Source organism: Odocoileus virginianus, chromosome 24 (genome assembly GCF_023699985.2).
Source record: "Odocoileus virginianus isolate 20LAN1187 ecotype Illinois chromosome 24, Ovbor_1.2, whole genome shotgun sequence".
In the NCBI taxonomy this organism is placed as follows: Eukaryota; Metazoa; Chordata; class Mammalia; order Artiodactyla; family Cervidae; genus Odocoileus; species Odocoileus virginianus.
The window spans coordinates 32,152,853-32,166,321 of record NC_069697.1 but is presented as its reverse complement, the minus strand read 5'-3'; the positions used below and the strand labels follow the sequence as shown (position 1 = coordinate 32,166,321).

At 39.4% G+C, this 13,469-nt stretch overlaps 1 protein-coding gene across 2 annotated transcripts in view; it reads left to right on the top strand.

Annotated features, from left to right (window-relative positions):
- The window catches only part of ANO6 (anoctamin 6), a 229,025-nt gene extending 220,938 nt beyond the window's left edge, over positions 1-8,087 (top strand). For both annotated transcript variants that reach the window (XM_020900987.2, XM_020900988.2), the window contains 2 exons: positions 1,209-1,314; positions 4,997-8,087. In XM_020900987.2, coding sequence (XP_020756646.2) covers positions 1,209-1,314; positions 4,997-5,206 — 316 coding nt within the window. In that variant the 3' untranslated portion in view covers positions 5,207-8,087. The remainder of the gene's footprint in view (positions 1-1,208; positions 1,315-4,996) is intronic.
- Positions 8,088-13,469: the final 5,382 nt, after the last annotated feature.

Here is a 13,469-nt window from a genome sequence, read left to right as displayed (position 1 = left end):
ACCACCAGGGAAGCCCCCATATGGCAAGATGTTAAAATGAGAGTTTAAAACGATTACAGAAAGACTTATTCAGGGGGAAAGTCTTACGTCTTAGAAATGAAGAAACCCTGAGAGTTCCAGAAAGCAAGATGATTCAGTTGTTTCAACTCATATTTTATTCAACCACAGCCTGACGGTACTAAATGATGACAAACTAGTACCATCACTTAACAAAGCAATACGGAGACAAGACGGTCGATACCTCAGCCCAGCCTAGCAGTGTTCTCTAAAAGTATTCCAAAGCTCTCTGCGTTGATTTTAAGGGCTGATAAGATCAACTGTGGACAGTGGACATCAACTAAGTTACTGATTGATGTTTGTTGACTGCATGGTATCGTAGAGTTGTTTTGTTTTATTTTTCAAAGTCTAAAACCTAAAGAGACTTTAAAATTTAAACTCCTCAAAGCTGTCTCCTATTCACATTCTCAACACCACCACCATAAAATAAGCCCCATTGAAAAAACCATAAATAAGCCCCAAATAAATGTGTGTAGATTACACATAGCAAAGCCTCTTCAGAATCACACACTGCATCTGCTTACTCTTACTTTACATAATTCTAAAGAGTAATTAAACTTTAGAATTAAACTTTAAAAATTAAAAAATAGGTTACAGGTGGAAAGTTAGAGATTTGCTGCCAAAGGGAGATACACTCAAGCAACAGCATATGATGTCTGACAACAAGGAAATTAGGTAAGAAAACTATAAAAAATAGGTAATATCCTCTGTAGCATGTTTCTGAAAATATGGTAATTTGTTTTAGTTGCACTCTTTTGAGGAAGCAGGGATAAAATTTGATGTTTTTGTTCTTTTTTTTCAAAGATGGAAACCATCATTACCATCTTGTAAGTTAAATGAAGTATTACTGGAGTAGTTATTTCAGGGTTTTGTCATCAAATTAAACTCTTGGAGAAAATCTGGGCATTCCCTGGTAGCCTCATGGTCATGATTCTGGGCTTTCATTGCCGTGGTCCCAAGTTCAGTCTCTGGCCAGGGAACTGAGACCCCACATGACACGGCCAAAAGAAAAAACCCAGAAACCCTTGGAGAAAATTTATGAGATGACCAATTTAAAAGAGTGTTGCATTAAATATGACCTTTTTAATGGGCCCTTGTTTACATTTGATTAGGCAGAACAATCTCCTGAAATGCTCCCATCTTTTTTCCAGGTATCGTGATTTCCGGTACCCTCCTGGACACGAACAAGAGTATAAACACAACATCTATTATTGGCATGTGATTGCAGCCAAGCTGGCTTTTATCATTGTCATGGAGGTAAGGGAAGTTCACTTTGAAATAGTTTATAAGGCAGTGTATTTGCAAACCATTTATTAACTTTTAAGTGTTGCCATTTCTGACTTAAAATACACAATATGTCTGACCTCTTGCTAATAATTATTTCTATAACATTTAAATTTGACCTGAGAATACCCATAATGCTCTCAGTAATTAAATGAAGTTGGTTATCTGCTGTAAAGTTAAAAGCATGTGGGCTTAGGGAGTTTCAATTTCTTTCAGTTCAGTATTAATTGAAGGCCTTTTTATTTGGGGAACTGGGTTCCATATTAGGCTATGAAGAGGTTTATTCAAGATAAATAAGATAGCTTATCTTCCTGGAGAAACTTTTATTGCTGTAATAGTTTATTTGTATTGCATTTTCACACTATACCTTCTTATAATAGTTTTTTACATCGCTGAAATTTACCAGCTCTGAAAAATATTAAGGCAGCTATCAATTTGAAATTGATCTAGCCAACTTTACTTCTTACACTGAGCGAATAACTACTACTAAATTCTAAAGGTTCAAAAGTGACTTGATTGGTGTGGTCAGTTAGGATTACATTTAACTACAAGAAACAAAAAACCCATCTACAGTGGCTTAAACAAGAGTTGATTTTTCCCACGTAACAGATTTCACTGGAAGCAGGTGAGTACTCCTGGACAAATTCCAAATCCATGGTGTAAGGAATAGATCTGTCTTCTGTAGGTTTACTTTCATTACATGTCACTCTGTGGTTGTAATATGACTACCACAACTCCAGATAACACATTTATGTTCTAGGCACGAAGAAGGAAAAAGGGCAATGCTAGCTATACCTGTTCCTATGTTAGGAAAGAAAAAGTTTTGCCAAAAGCCCTGGAGCAGACCTTCACCTGCATCTCACTGACTAGAACTAAACACATGGTTCTTCTTAGCAGCTAAGCAGGCTGAAACAGGAGGTATTTGGTTTGGGGACAGGCTACTTGGCTTAGATAATTTTTCTAGTATTTTTTTAATAGTTATCAAAAGTTAACTGAGGAAAGTAGTCCATCATTAGTTCACTGTATCACAAGTAGAGTACAGTATCTGATATGTTGACAAGAGTTACTAGTTTATACTCAAATATGTAGTTGCCAGACTGCTCCATTTGATATCATGATGGACTGGATACTGTGAGGGGCCATATCACTATGAAACATTTAGAACCAGCTAGAAACATAACTTCCTTTGCAGTTTTAAGCTTACTAGAAGGAAAGAGAATATAAAAAGAGGAAAAAAAGATAATGGCTTAAGATAGGGTAGTGAGCACCCCTGAAGTTCAGGAGTGCTCTGAGAACAAGTTCTGTTATCAGGCCTCCAGCTAAAGGTTCAAAGAGACCAAGCCTTGGGTCAGAGTGAGGCAGAAGAGCTGAATTTAAGACCCTTAGATTCGGCCAGGGACCCCACAAAAGGCTAGATTTGTCTCAGAGCAGATGGGCGTGCACATCTTCTCTGAAGAAAAGTATCCTTAATTTAGACCTCAGTTTTTTTCCCAGATTGGGATAAGTAAATATGAACTAATTATCAAAGATTAACAATGACAAAGGGGGAATTAAAAATATTCTCCATTTTTCACACCACCTAACTTAAAGAAACATTGACACAACTGATCACTCCTCCTTGAGACTCTTCCTCACTTGGCTCCCAGGAACACACATATTTTGCCTTTCCTCCTACCTCACTAGGCAGTCCCATTTTTAGCTTCTTTGCCAGCCCTTCCTTTTCTTCTTAATGATCCTGGAGCTCATTCCTTGGTTGTCTTTTCTCTCTACTCACAGCCTTGGTGATCTCTTGCAGTCTGGAGACTTTAAGTGCTATCTGTATGCCTGTGACTCATTAATGGATATCCCCAGAAAACCTCTCTCCTGAGCTCAACCCATCAATCCAACTGCATACTTGACCTTTCTGCATGGATATCTAACAGATACCTCAAATCTACTGCCCTCGATTCCCATATTTTCTTAAATCCACTCTTAATATTCTCCTCCCTACCCTGCCCTGAATCTGTTCTGTCCACAGTTTCCCCTCCCCTCTCAATTATGCCAGTTCATCTGAACAGTTGCTCAGGCCAGAATTCTTGAAGGCCCCCTTGTTTTCCTTCTGTTGCTTATTCCACATCCAATCCTGTTAGCTTTTGCTTTGAAAATATATCACAGATCTGACCACTTCTTACCAGCTTTACAGCTGCCTCCAAATTGGAGCCACCGTCATTTCTTGCCCAAATTGGGCAGCAGTCTACTAATTGGACTCCCTATTGTCTTCACGGCTCACTCCACCTAAAAGCCAAAGTCCTTATAATAGCATTTAAAGCCCAGCAAAATCTAGCCACGCTCTATTACCTGCCTGATGTTACTCGCTCAGCCTTCCTGGAATACACCCAGTAGGCCTCCCCCCTGTGGACTCTCTGCTAGGTGTTCCCTCTGCCTAAACTGTCTTTTCTCCTGATGTTTAACTCCTTACTTCCTTAAAGTCTTTGCTCAGTGAGGCATGTCTAAACTGATCTACATAAAATCTGTATAAATGTTATCTCCCACCATAACACTGTTAATAACTGTTACTCTGCTTTACTTAGCTTATATCACTTGTTTTCTCCATAGTTCTTACACATTTTAATGCTATGTGTAATTTATTTGTTCTTAATTATGTTTATTCTGTGTTATCTCTATCCTCTTGTTAGGTTAGGGTTTTTGAATAGTGCATAAATAAAAAGGTTTTCAAGCTCATTAGTCATCAGGGAAATGTGAGGAAAGCCCAAAGTGAAATAAAGTCCATTTCATAGTCATCATGTTCATTTAAAAAAAAAAACAAGTGATGATAATAACTGCAGACAACAATGAAGAGTGATTGAACTCATCACACACTGCTGGTGGTGGTGCCAGCTGTTTTGGAAATATTTGGTACCATCTTGTAAAATCGAACATTCATGTAACATAGGGTCTCAGCAGTTCCACCCCAGGTGCCGCTCTTAAGAAACTCTCACAGGTATTCTCCAGAATCCAAGTGTATGAATGTTCCCAGCATCATTGTTTCTAATCTAAAACCTAGGAACTAACCCAATACTTTTTGATAGGGGAACATATAAAGTATGTTCGCACAGTGGAATATTATAAAGAAGTGAAAATGGACTACAATTGTACACAGTAACATTGATGAATCTTAAAAATTAACTTTGGATGGAAAAAAGCAATTTTCAAAAGACTGTACCATACAGTATTGTACTGTTTTTATAAGGCTTAAAGTGAGAAAAACTAAACAAGATATTCTTTTGGGGATATATACATACTTTGTTAAACTATTCAAAAATAAATGAAAATAATCTACATATACTCAGATAGGTTAGAGTTTTCCTTTGGGGATGAGGCCTGGGAATAAGACAGGAAAGGAACACACATAAAAATGTCATAACATCATCAGTGCCATGGTGAATGTTCTAGATGTTAGGGAGATTTATTCTTCTCTACATAACAAATAGTATGGTTGAAATTTATGAAGTAACGAAATGTAGATCCATGGCAGAACCACGCCATGGAGGTCAAGCTTAAACACTTGCCTCCCTGTCCTAATACACTGCTGTAATGACCGGCAAAAATAAATCGAAGAAGCTCTGTGTTCCCCTCCATCTCTTTGTGACTGACATTTTTTTTTTCTCTCCCTCAGCATATCATCTATTCTGTGAAGTTTTTCATTTCATATGCAATTCCAGATGTATCGAAAAGCACGAAGAGCAAGATCAAGAGAGAAAAATACCTAACCCAGAAGCTTCTTCATGAGAATCACCTCAAAGACATGACCAAAAACATAGGAGTCATAGCTGAGAAGATGATCGGAGCAGTAGTAGATAACAGTTTACGACCAAAATCCGATTAAGAGCTTTATGTTCTGAGAAGCACTTTAAAGAATTTAGCTCTGTCAAAATTTATTATGAATCACTAATAAGAATGTTTAAGTTAAATCACTTTGGCAAATATGAGTCTTAACTATCACCATTTTCATGCAGATTATTTTTCAGTTTCAGTTAGTGATGCAGGAACTGGAAAATGTAAAATTGAGTTGAGGAAGGGCATAAAACTAATCACCAGGAAGACCAAAAATGTTACTTTTTTGGATAAATTGGAATTTTAATCACACACAGGAATTCTCTTCATGTGCTTAAAGAAACAACATCTACCAAAGCAGAGTGGGTTTTTTTCCTCATTTGATTATTTTCATTCCTTTCTGTTCTCAAGCACATGATCTTTTTTTTATTTTTAGGCACTGTTTTATTTCTTCACTTTTGCTAGACCTGTTCCAGAGTTATCTTTCCATTACAATACCATCATTAAAGGCTAGACATGCTAGTTTGTTGTGTGATTAAAAATATCTAACATAGAATTCAGTTTAAATGCTGTATTATGGTGCAGATAGACCCAAGACTTTACAGTATTTAGGTGTATTATCACGTTCCTATAGAAAAAGAAACCTCAGGTAATAAGAGGAAATTGTTTCAGTCTTCATCTTGGCCTGTCTTTCCATCTTGGAGAAATACTCTTAATGGATTGAAATGAAAATAGCATTTCTGAGCATATTTATGCTATTGATCAGGATAATTTACATCTTCTAAAGATATGTTGTATCTTGAAAAAAATGAAATCAAGTGCTTAAAATTACGTATTTATCAACATAATGGTTTGGAAAAGGTGAGCCTATCGAGTTCCCACCAGTTGCCCTTTATCTGTTAGGTCTAGGAAGTACAGTATTGCAAGGATCCTTGTGATTGGCTCACAGCCATTGTAACAACACAGTGCTGCGCACGTCAAGGGAACAGGTCTCCTCAGTGTGACCACACTGTGTTCCTAAGAGGGGTTCTGCACATCCTAGTGATCAGCCTACCAAAGCATCTGCCATAGTGAAGGTAGCTCAGTACATCCTCCCTTCTCTTACTTTCTGCCCAGTAATGTGTTTGTAATTGCATGTTTGCACCAGGGGAGTGTTTTTAGGGAGGAAGACGGAGAAACAGGAGGATACCCAGATTATTCCCAAACAAGAAAAGAGACTGGATTTGATTTGAATTTTCAGCCTCCTCTCAAACCAATCAGGCAATTAAGGGTCAAAAAAATTTGGTTTGGTCACAAACCCTGCTGTCAGCTGGAGGTAACTTCCTGCTGAAGTCCTGTCCCACCGTGCACATCTTGCCCTCGATTTATTCAGTTCAGCATTCTTTACTGCACTTTACTGCCTTTTGGATGCCCAGCCCGCTGGATTGATAGGCTCTAGAGAAGACATAGGGTCTGTACCTCTCACCTGTGACTGGTGACAGGGCAGGGCTGGGTGCAGGAGAGAGTGTCTGGCACCTCACTCTCTCTAAATGGGCCACTTGCCACCCATTAAGATGCTGCTCAATGCCCAGGTGCCACAGGAGCCGAGGCACTCAGAATCCCAGCAGCAAAGGAGAAGGAAGCACTTTTCAGTGAGCAAATTGACAGGCTTGCTATAAAATAGCAGCTTCACTCCAGGTCATAGTTCTGCCTGCCTGCCATAAATGTTAACAAACCAGGGCGGGGGGAAAGTGTTAATGTAGGATTCAGTGAAACAGTATTCTGGCCTTTTGAATTGTCCCGGTGGATCAGGATCATTTCACTAACTTTCTTGGTAATGTTAAGGGTATGTGTGATCAGACTGCTCCTGACAGGCCTCGTAAGGTCTGGTCACAGAGGGAGCGAGAAATGCATTTCTTCCCAGTGGGGAAGCATTCTCGTCCCTTCCCCCACTCACCTGGGACCCTGCTCCTGGAAGTGGTGCCTCTTCCTCTCGTATTACCTCTTCTCTTCTCTGAAGTGTAGGACTGTCTCCTAGTGTTGGATTTAGCAGTTACTCACTGTTTGTGGAACTATAAAAAAGGAAATGTTCCTTGCCTTATCTTCTTGTATATAAAATAGAACTTGAATTGTGCATTTCTGTTTTCATAAATCGTCTTCATAGTTCAAAATGTGCTTCTGTGGACAGGAGGGAAGAAAACCTCTACGTTTTTAAAGGCAGCAAATGTGATGTGTGACACTGCCAATACTCCCCAAGTGGCCAGGTTGTAGTGGAGACCTAGGGTCATCTGTGACACTGACATTGTTCATGCAAGTCTAGTGCTGACTTTTGGGTGATGAACATGTGGGGCTGTGTCTGCAGGCACTTGTGGGCTGGATCTGTAAATGCGAGCAGAGACAGCCCCCTGGCAAGATGGATGAGTGTGGCAGTGGACCCATGAAGGGAAAGTCTGGCCCTAGGCCTGCGCCGTGTTAACCACTAGAGAAATTTTACTTTGTATCCTTTTGTGATGCCTGTGAATTTTAACAGATCAAAGCATTAGACCAAAATACTCAGGAGATTTTTCTCTAAATATCCCTGATATTTTAGTTATGTCAATAGGATGGAAAAGCTTTTGTTTTTGTTTGAAAACTAAACATCTTGCAAACTGTTTATCACTGAAAGTCTTCCCTTATAATTGCACGTGCATCTTGAATTTCAGAAAACATTAATTCACAATAGGGGAGCAGGACGTGCTCTTTGTTGAAACACTTCTTGTACCATTTTCTTGTGTCCATATAATATTTTAAGATGTTAAAACATATGAACAGCTTAAGTAAAACTGAAATATTCATGATGCTTTTCATACACTGTGGCATAAGATGTAAAGTTTGTAATATTTTGCAAATTTCTGTGCATTTTAATATTCTTTTTATAATTATGAGCATTTTAATAAATTCATTTTTAAAAACAATACTGTGGCCTGCTCTGTATGCAACTGTCATAATGTTTTTAAGAAAGCAGATATATATCTGATTACCAGTTATGTGTCACCCAGATAACATGTGCACTTTTATGTGAATTATATCTAAAATTACGTTTTTCATAACCTATACTTACTTAAAAAAAATGATTTTTCTAGGGATAATGGGTAGGATTTCAGTCAGGGCTGCTGCAGACAGTTGTGGGGACTGAGGTGTGCCAATGTAGCACTGCATCAGCTAGTAGGAAGAGGTGCTTCCCGCTAATGGTATAAAGATGCTTCTGCATTCTAAACCGGAGAAGGCAATGGCACCCGACTCCAGTACTCTTGCCTGGAAAATCCCATGTGCGGAGGAGCCTGGTAGGCTGCAGTCCATGGGGTCGCTGAGTGTCAGACACGACTGAGCAACTTCATTTTCACTTTTCACTTTCATGTATTGGAGAAGGAAATGGCAACCTACTCCAGTGTTCTTGCCTGGAGAATCCCAGGGACGGGGGAGCCTGGTGGGCTGCTGTCTATGGGGTCGCACAGAGTCGGACACGACTGAAGCGACTTAGCAGCAGCAGCAGCATTCTAAACCTGGAGCATGTCATCTGACATGAGGCAGTGTCACCCAGACAGGGCACATCTCTAATGAGGCTCAGAAATGTTCTGTTTGGATCTGCCATGGCCTTTGAGTACAGAAGGGAAAATTATTGAAAAGAATATGAAGGAATTTTTCATTACAAAAACCAACATTTTTTTTTCTTTTAATCCTATACAACATAAAATCCAGATTTTAACTCATTCCATCCTTTGATTTTTTTTTTGACCAGCTTAAATCTCATTAGGCTTCCAATAAAGCTAAGTCAAAAGGTGTCCATAACTGGACAAACAGGGTAAAGTGTTTGATTCTTAAATGATGCTCTTGGGACAAGTACTAATGATATTCTTCCCTTCAAATATTTTAAGTCCAGTAAAGGAGCAACTAGAAGCTCTTTAGCAGCATCTCCTTATTTGGAGAAAATGGTTAAATCTTCAATAACTGGTATCTATCTGACCCATCAGGTACTCTGCCAGATGTTTGCTTACACATGATCTCACTGCCAACATGATTTTATTACAAGAAAATTTTAAGTAACTTTAAAAAATTATGACAGTCAGTACCTGATTAAAAAAGAAATATACATATTCAAGGTAAACAAATGGGACCTGATTAAACTTAAAAGCTTTTTGTACAGCAAAGGAAACTAAAGGCCAGGTGGAAAGTCAACCCTCAGAATGGGAGAAAATAATAGCAAATGAAACAACTGACAAAGGATTAATTTCCAAAATATACAAGCAGCTCATACAACTTGATACCAGAAAAACAAAAGAACCCAATCAAAAAGTGGGAAAAAGACCTAAACAGACAGTTCTCCAAAGAAGACATACAGGTGGCTAACAACACATGAAAAGATGTTCAAGGTTAGAGATGTTCAAGATTAGAAGAAAAGATGTTCAAGGTTAGAGAAATGCAAATCAAAACTACAATGAGATATCACTTCACGCCAGTCAGAATTCAGTTCAGTACTCTGCAACCCCATGGACTGCAGCATGCCAGTCCTCCCTGTCTATCACCAACTCCCAGAGCTTACCCAGACTCATGTCCATTGAGTCAGTGATGCCAACCAACCGTCTCATCCTCTGTCATCCCCTTCTTCTCCTGCCTTTAATCTTTCCCAGCATCAGGGTCTTTTCAAATAAGTCAGTTCTTCACATCAGGTGGCCAAAGTACTGGAGTTTCAACTTAAGCATCAGTCCTTCCATTGAATATTCAGGACTGATTTCCTTTAGGATGGACTGGTTGGATCTCCTTGCTGTCCAAGGGACTCTCAAGAGTCTTCTCCAACACCACAATTCAAAATCATCAATTTTTCAGTGCTCAGCTTTCTTTATATCCAACTCTCACATCCATACATGACTACTGGAGAAACCATAGCTTTGACTAGACGGACCTTTGTTGGCAAAGTAATGTCTCTGCTTTTTAATAAGCTGTCTAGGTTGGTCAAAGCTTTTCTTCTAAAGAGCAAGTGTCTTTTAATTTAATGGCTGCAGTCACCATCTGCAGGGATTTTGGAGCCCCTGAAAATAAAGTCAGCTACTGTTTGCTCTGTTTCCCCATCTATTTGCCATGAAGTGATGGGACCAGATGCTATGACCTTAGTTTTCTGAATGTTGAGCTTTAAGCCAACTTTTTCCCTCTCCTCTTTCACTTTCATCAAGAGGCTTTTTAGTTCTTCGCTTTCTGCCATAAGGGTGGTATCATCTGCATATCTGAGGTTATTGATATTTCTCCTGGCAATCTTGATTCTAACTTGTGCTTCATCCAGACCAGCATTTCACATGGTGTACTCTGCATATAAGTTAAATAAGCAGGGTGACAATATACAGCCTTGATGTACTCCTTTCCTGATTTGGAACCAGTCTGTTGTTCCATGTCCAGTTCTAACTGTTGATTCCTGACCTGCATACAGGTTTCTCAAGAGGCAAGTCAGGTGGTCTGGTATTACCATCTCTTGAAGAATTTTCCACAGTTTATTGTGATCCACACAGTCAAAGGCTTTGGCATAGTCAATAAAGCAGAAATAGATGTTTTTGTGGAACTCTCTTGCTTTTTCAATGATCCAGTGGATGCTGGCAGTTGATCTCTGGTTCCTCTGCCTTTTCTAAAACCAGCTTGAACATCTGGAAGTTCACGGTTCACGTATTGCTGAAGCCTGGCTTGGAGAATTTTGAGCATTACTTTACTAGCGTGTGAGATGAGTGAACTTGTGCGGTAGTTTGAGCATTCTTTGGCATTGCCTTTCTTTGGGATTGGAATGAAAACTGACCTCTTCCAGTCCTGTGGCCACTTTTGAGTTTTCCAAATTTGCTGGCATATTGAGTGCAGCACTTTCACAGCATCATCTTTTAGGATTTTAAATAGCTCAACTGGAATTCTATCACCTCCACTAGCTTTGCTTGTAGTGATGCTTCCTAAGGCCCACTTGACTCTGGTCAGAATGGCCATCCATCATCAAAAAGTCTACAAACAATAAATGCTGGAGAGGGTGTGGAGAAAAGGGAATGCTCTTGTACCATTGGTGGGAATGTAAATTGATACAGCCACTATGGAAGAAGGTATGGTGAGTCCTTAAAAAAAACTAGGAATAAACCACTGTATGACCCAGCAATCCCACTCCTAGGTATATACTCTGAGGAAACCAAAATTGAAAAAGTCACATGTATCCCATTATTCATTGCAGCACTGTTTACAATAGCTAGACCATGGATGCGACCTAGATGTCCATCAACAGATGAATGGATAAAGAAGCTGTGGTACATATACACAATGGAATATTACTCAGCCATAAAAAGGAATGCATTTGAGTCAGTTCTAATGAGGTGGATGAATCTAGAACCTATTATACAGAGTGAAGGAAGTCAGAAAGAGAAAGATAAATATCATATTCTAATGCATATATTTGGAATCTAGAAAAATAGTACTGAAGAATTTGCTTACAGGGCAGCACTGGAGAAACAGACATAGAGAATAGACTTATGGACATGGGGAGAGGGGAGGAGAGGGTGAGATGTATGGAAAGAGTAACATGGAAACTTACATTATCATACGTAAAATAGATAGCCAACGGGAATTTGCTGTATGGCTAAGAAACTCAAACAAGGGCTCCGTATCAACCTAGAGGGGTGGGATGGGCAGAGGATGGGAGAGAAGTTCAAAAGGGAGGGGATATGTGTATACCTATGGCCGATTCAGGTTGAGGTTTGACAGAAAATAACAAAATTCTGTAAAGAAATTATCCTTCAATAAAAAAATAATACTCAGGAGGGGAGGAGCTAAGATGGCGGAGGAATAAGACGGGGAGACCACTTTCTCCCCTACAAATTCATCAAAAGAACATTTGAACGCTGAGTAAACTCCACAAAACAACTTCTGATCACTAGCTGAGGTCATCAGGCGACCAGAAAAGCAGCCCATTGTCTTCAAAAGGAGGTAGGGCAAAATATAAAAGATAAAAAGAGAGACAAAAGATCTAAGGATGGAGATCCATCCCAGGAAGGGAGTCGTAATAGAGGAAGTTTCCAAATACCAGGAAACCCTCTCACTGGCGGGTCTGGGGGAAGTTTTAAAATCTCGGAGGGCAACCTAACTGGGAGGAAAAATAAATAAAACCCACAGATTACTTGCCTAAAAAAATAATAAACAAACAAAAAGAAATACACACATTAAAAGAAGAAAATTTCGAGTTATACAAGGTGGCTAAACAGGAAACATAAGTCCTGCTAGTACCATAACTCAGGCCAGGCCACTCCCCAGAGGTCCCAGGAAGTATGAGTTAAGTCCACCAAGGGCAGTCTGCTTGCCCAAAAGAGACTTCAGAGATGTTGTTTTGTTTTGTTTTGTTTTTAAGTATATTCAGTATGTTAAAGTTACAGATCAGAAAAGCTAGTTCTTTCCTTTAAACTTTGAAGTTGAGCCCAAATCCTATTCTTGTCATAAATTTAGCAAATTTTACCACTTTTAAAAAGACTTCTGAATGTTTGGCTCCATTTGAAAACTTAATGAAATGCTTTAAATTATCTGAAATAACAGTTATAAGTTTAGTTCAGCCTGTTTCCTTTCTAAGTACTACAGCTTTGCAACCATGACCAAGAAATCATAAGTGGAAGAACTACGAACTCTTCCTTCTCCTGCTCATCTCTTTAGAGGATTCCTTTCACAAACCCACGTTCTCCCGTGTGACCCCTCGTCACTGGGAGACTGAAGGTGCAAGTGGACAGTGGCCAGACCGTACATAAAAATATAACACTGACCCACAACCTGCAGCAGCCAGCCTAGGAAACCAACCCTTTATCTATAATAATCAGACTAGGAAGCCAGCCAGACTTGTAGGAAGTCAGACTGTTTTCTTTCTAGTGACAGGCCAGGATGCCAAACAATAGCCTCTGAAACAATCAGCCCCAAATATCCAGGACTTGATTAATAACTGACAACTTTAGTAGTTTTTATCCCTACTTCTGTCTTAGGACCAACCAGAGAAAGCCAAATATGCTTTGGCTCACCAATCATGCAGGATGCCCTCTTCTATTACCCACCTCCAGCTTCCCCATACCAGTTGCATCCGATCAGAGCACACCTGAAGTCTTCCCATTTTTCCACTATATACCTGTCCCACTCCCCTGCCTGCCTTTGAGTCTCTGCCACAACACAAATACTATTTCCTTTGCTACAGCAAGCTCAGAATAAATAGGCTTTGCTTTTCCTCATTTAGTTGGTCTTTTTCTTTTCTCTACTTTTTAGTGGAGGATAATTGCTTTACAATGTTGTGTGGGTTTCTGCCATACATCAAC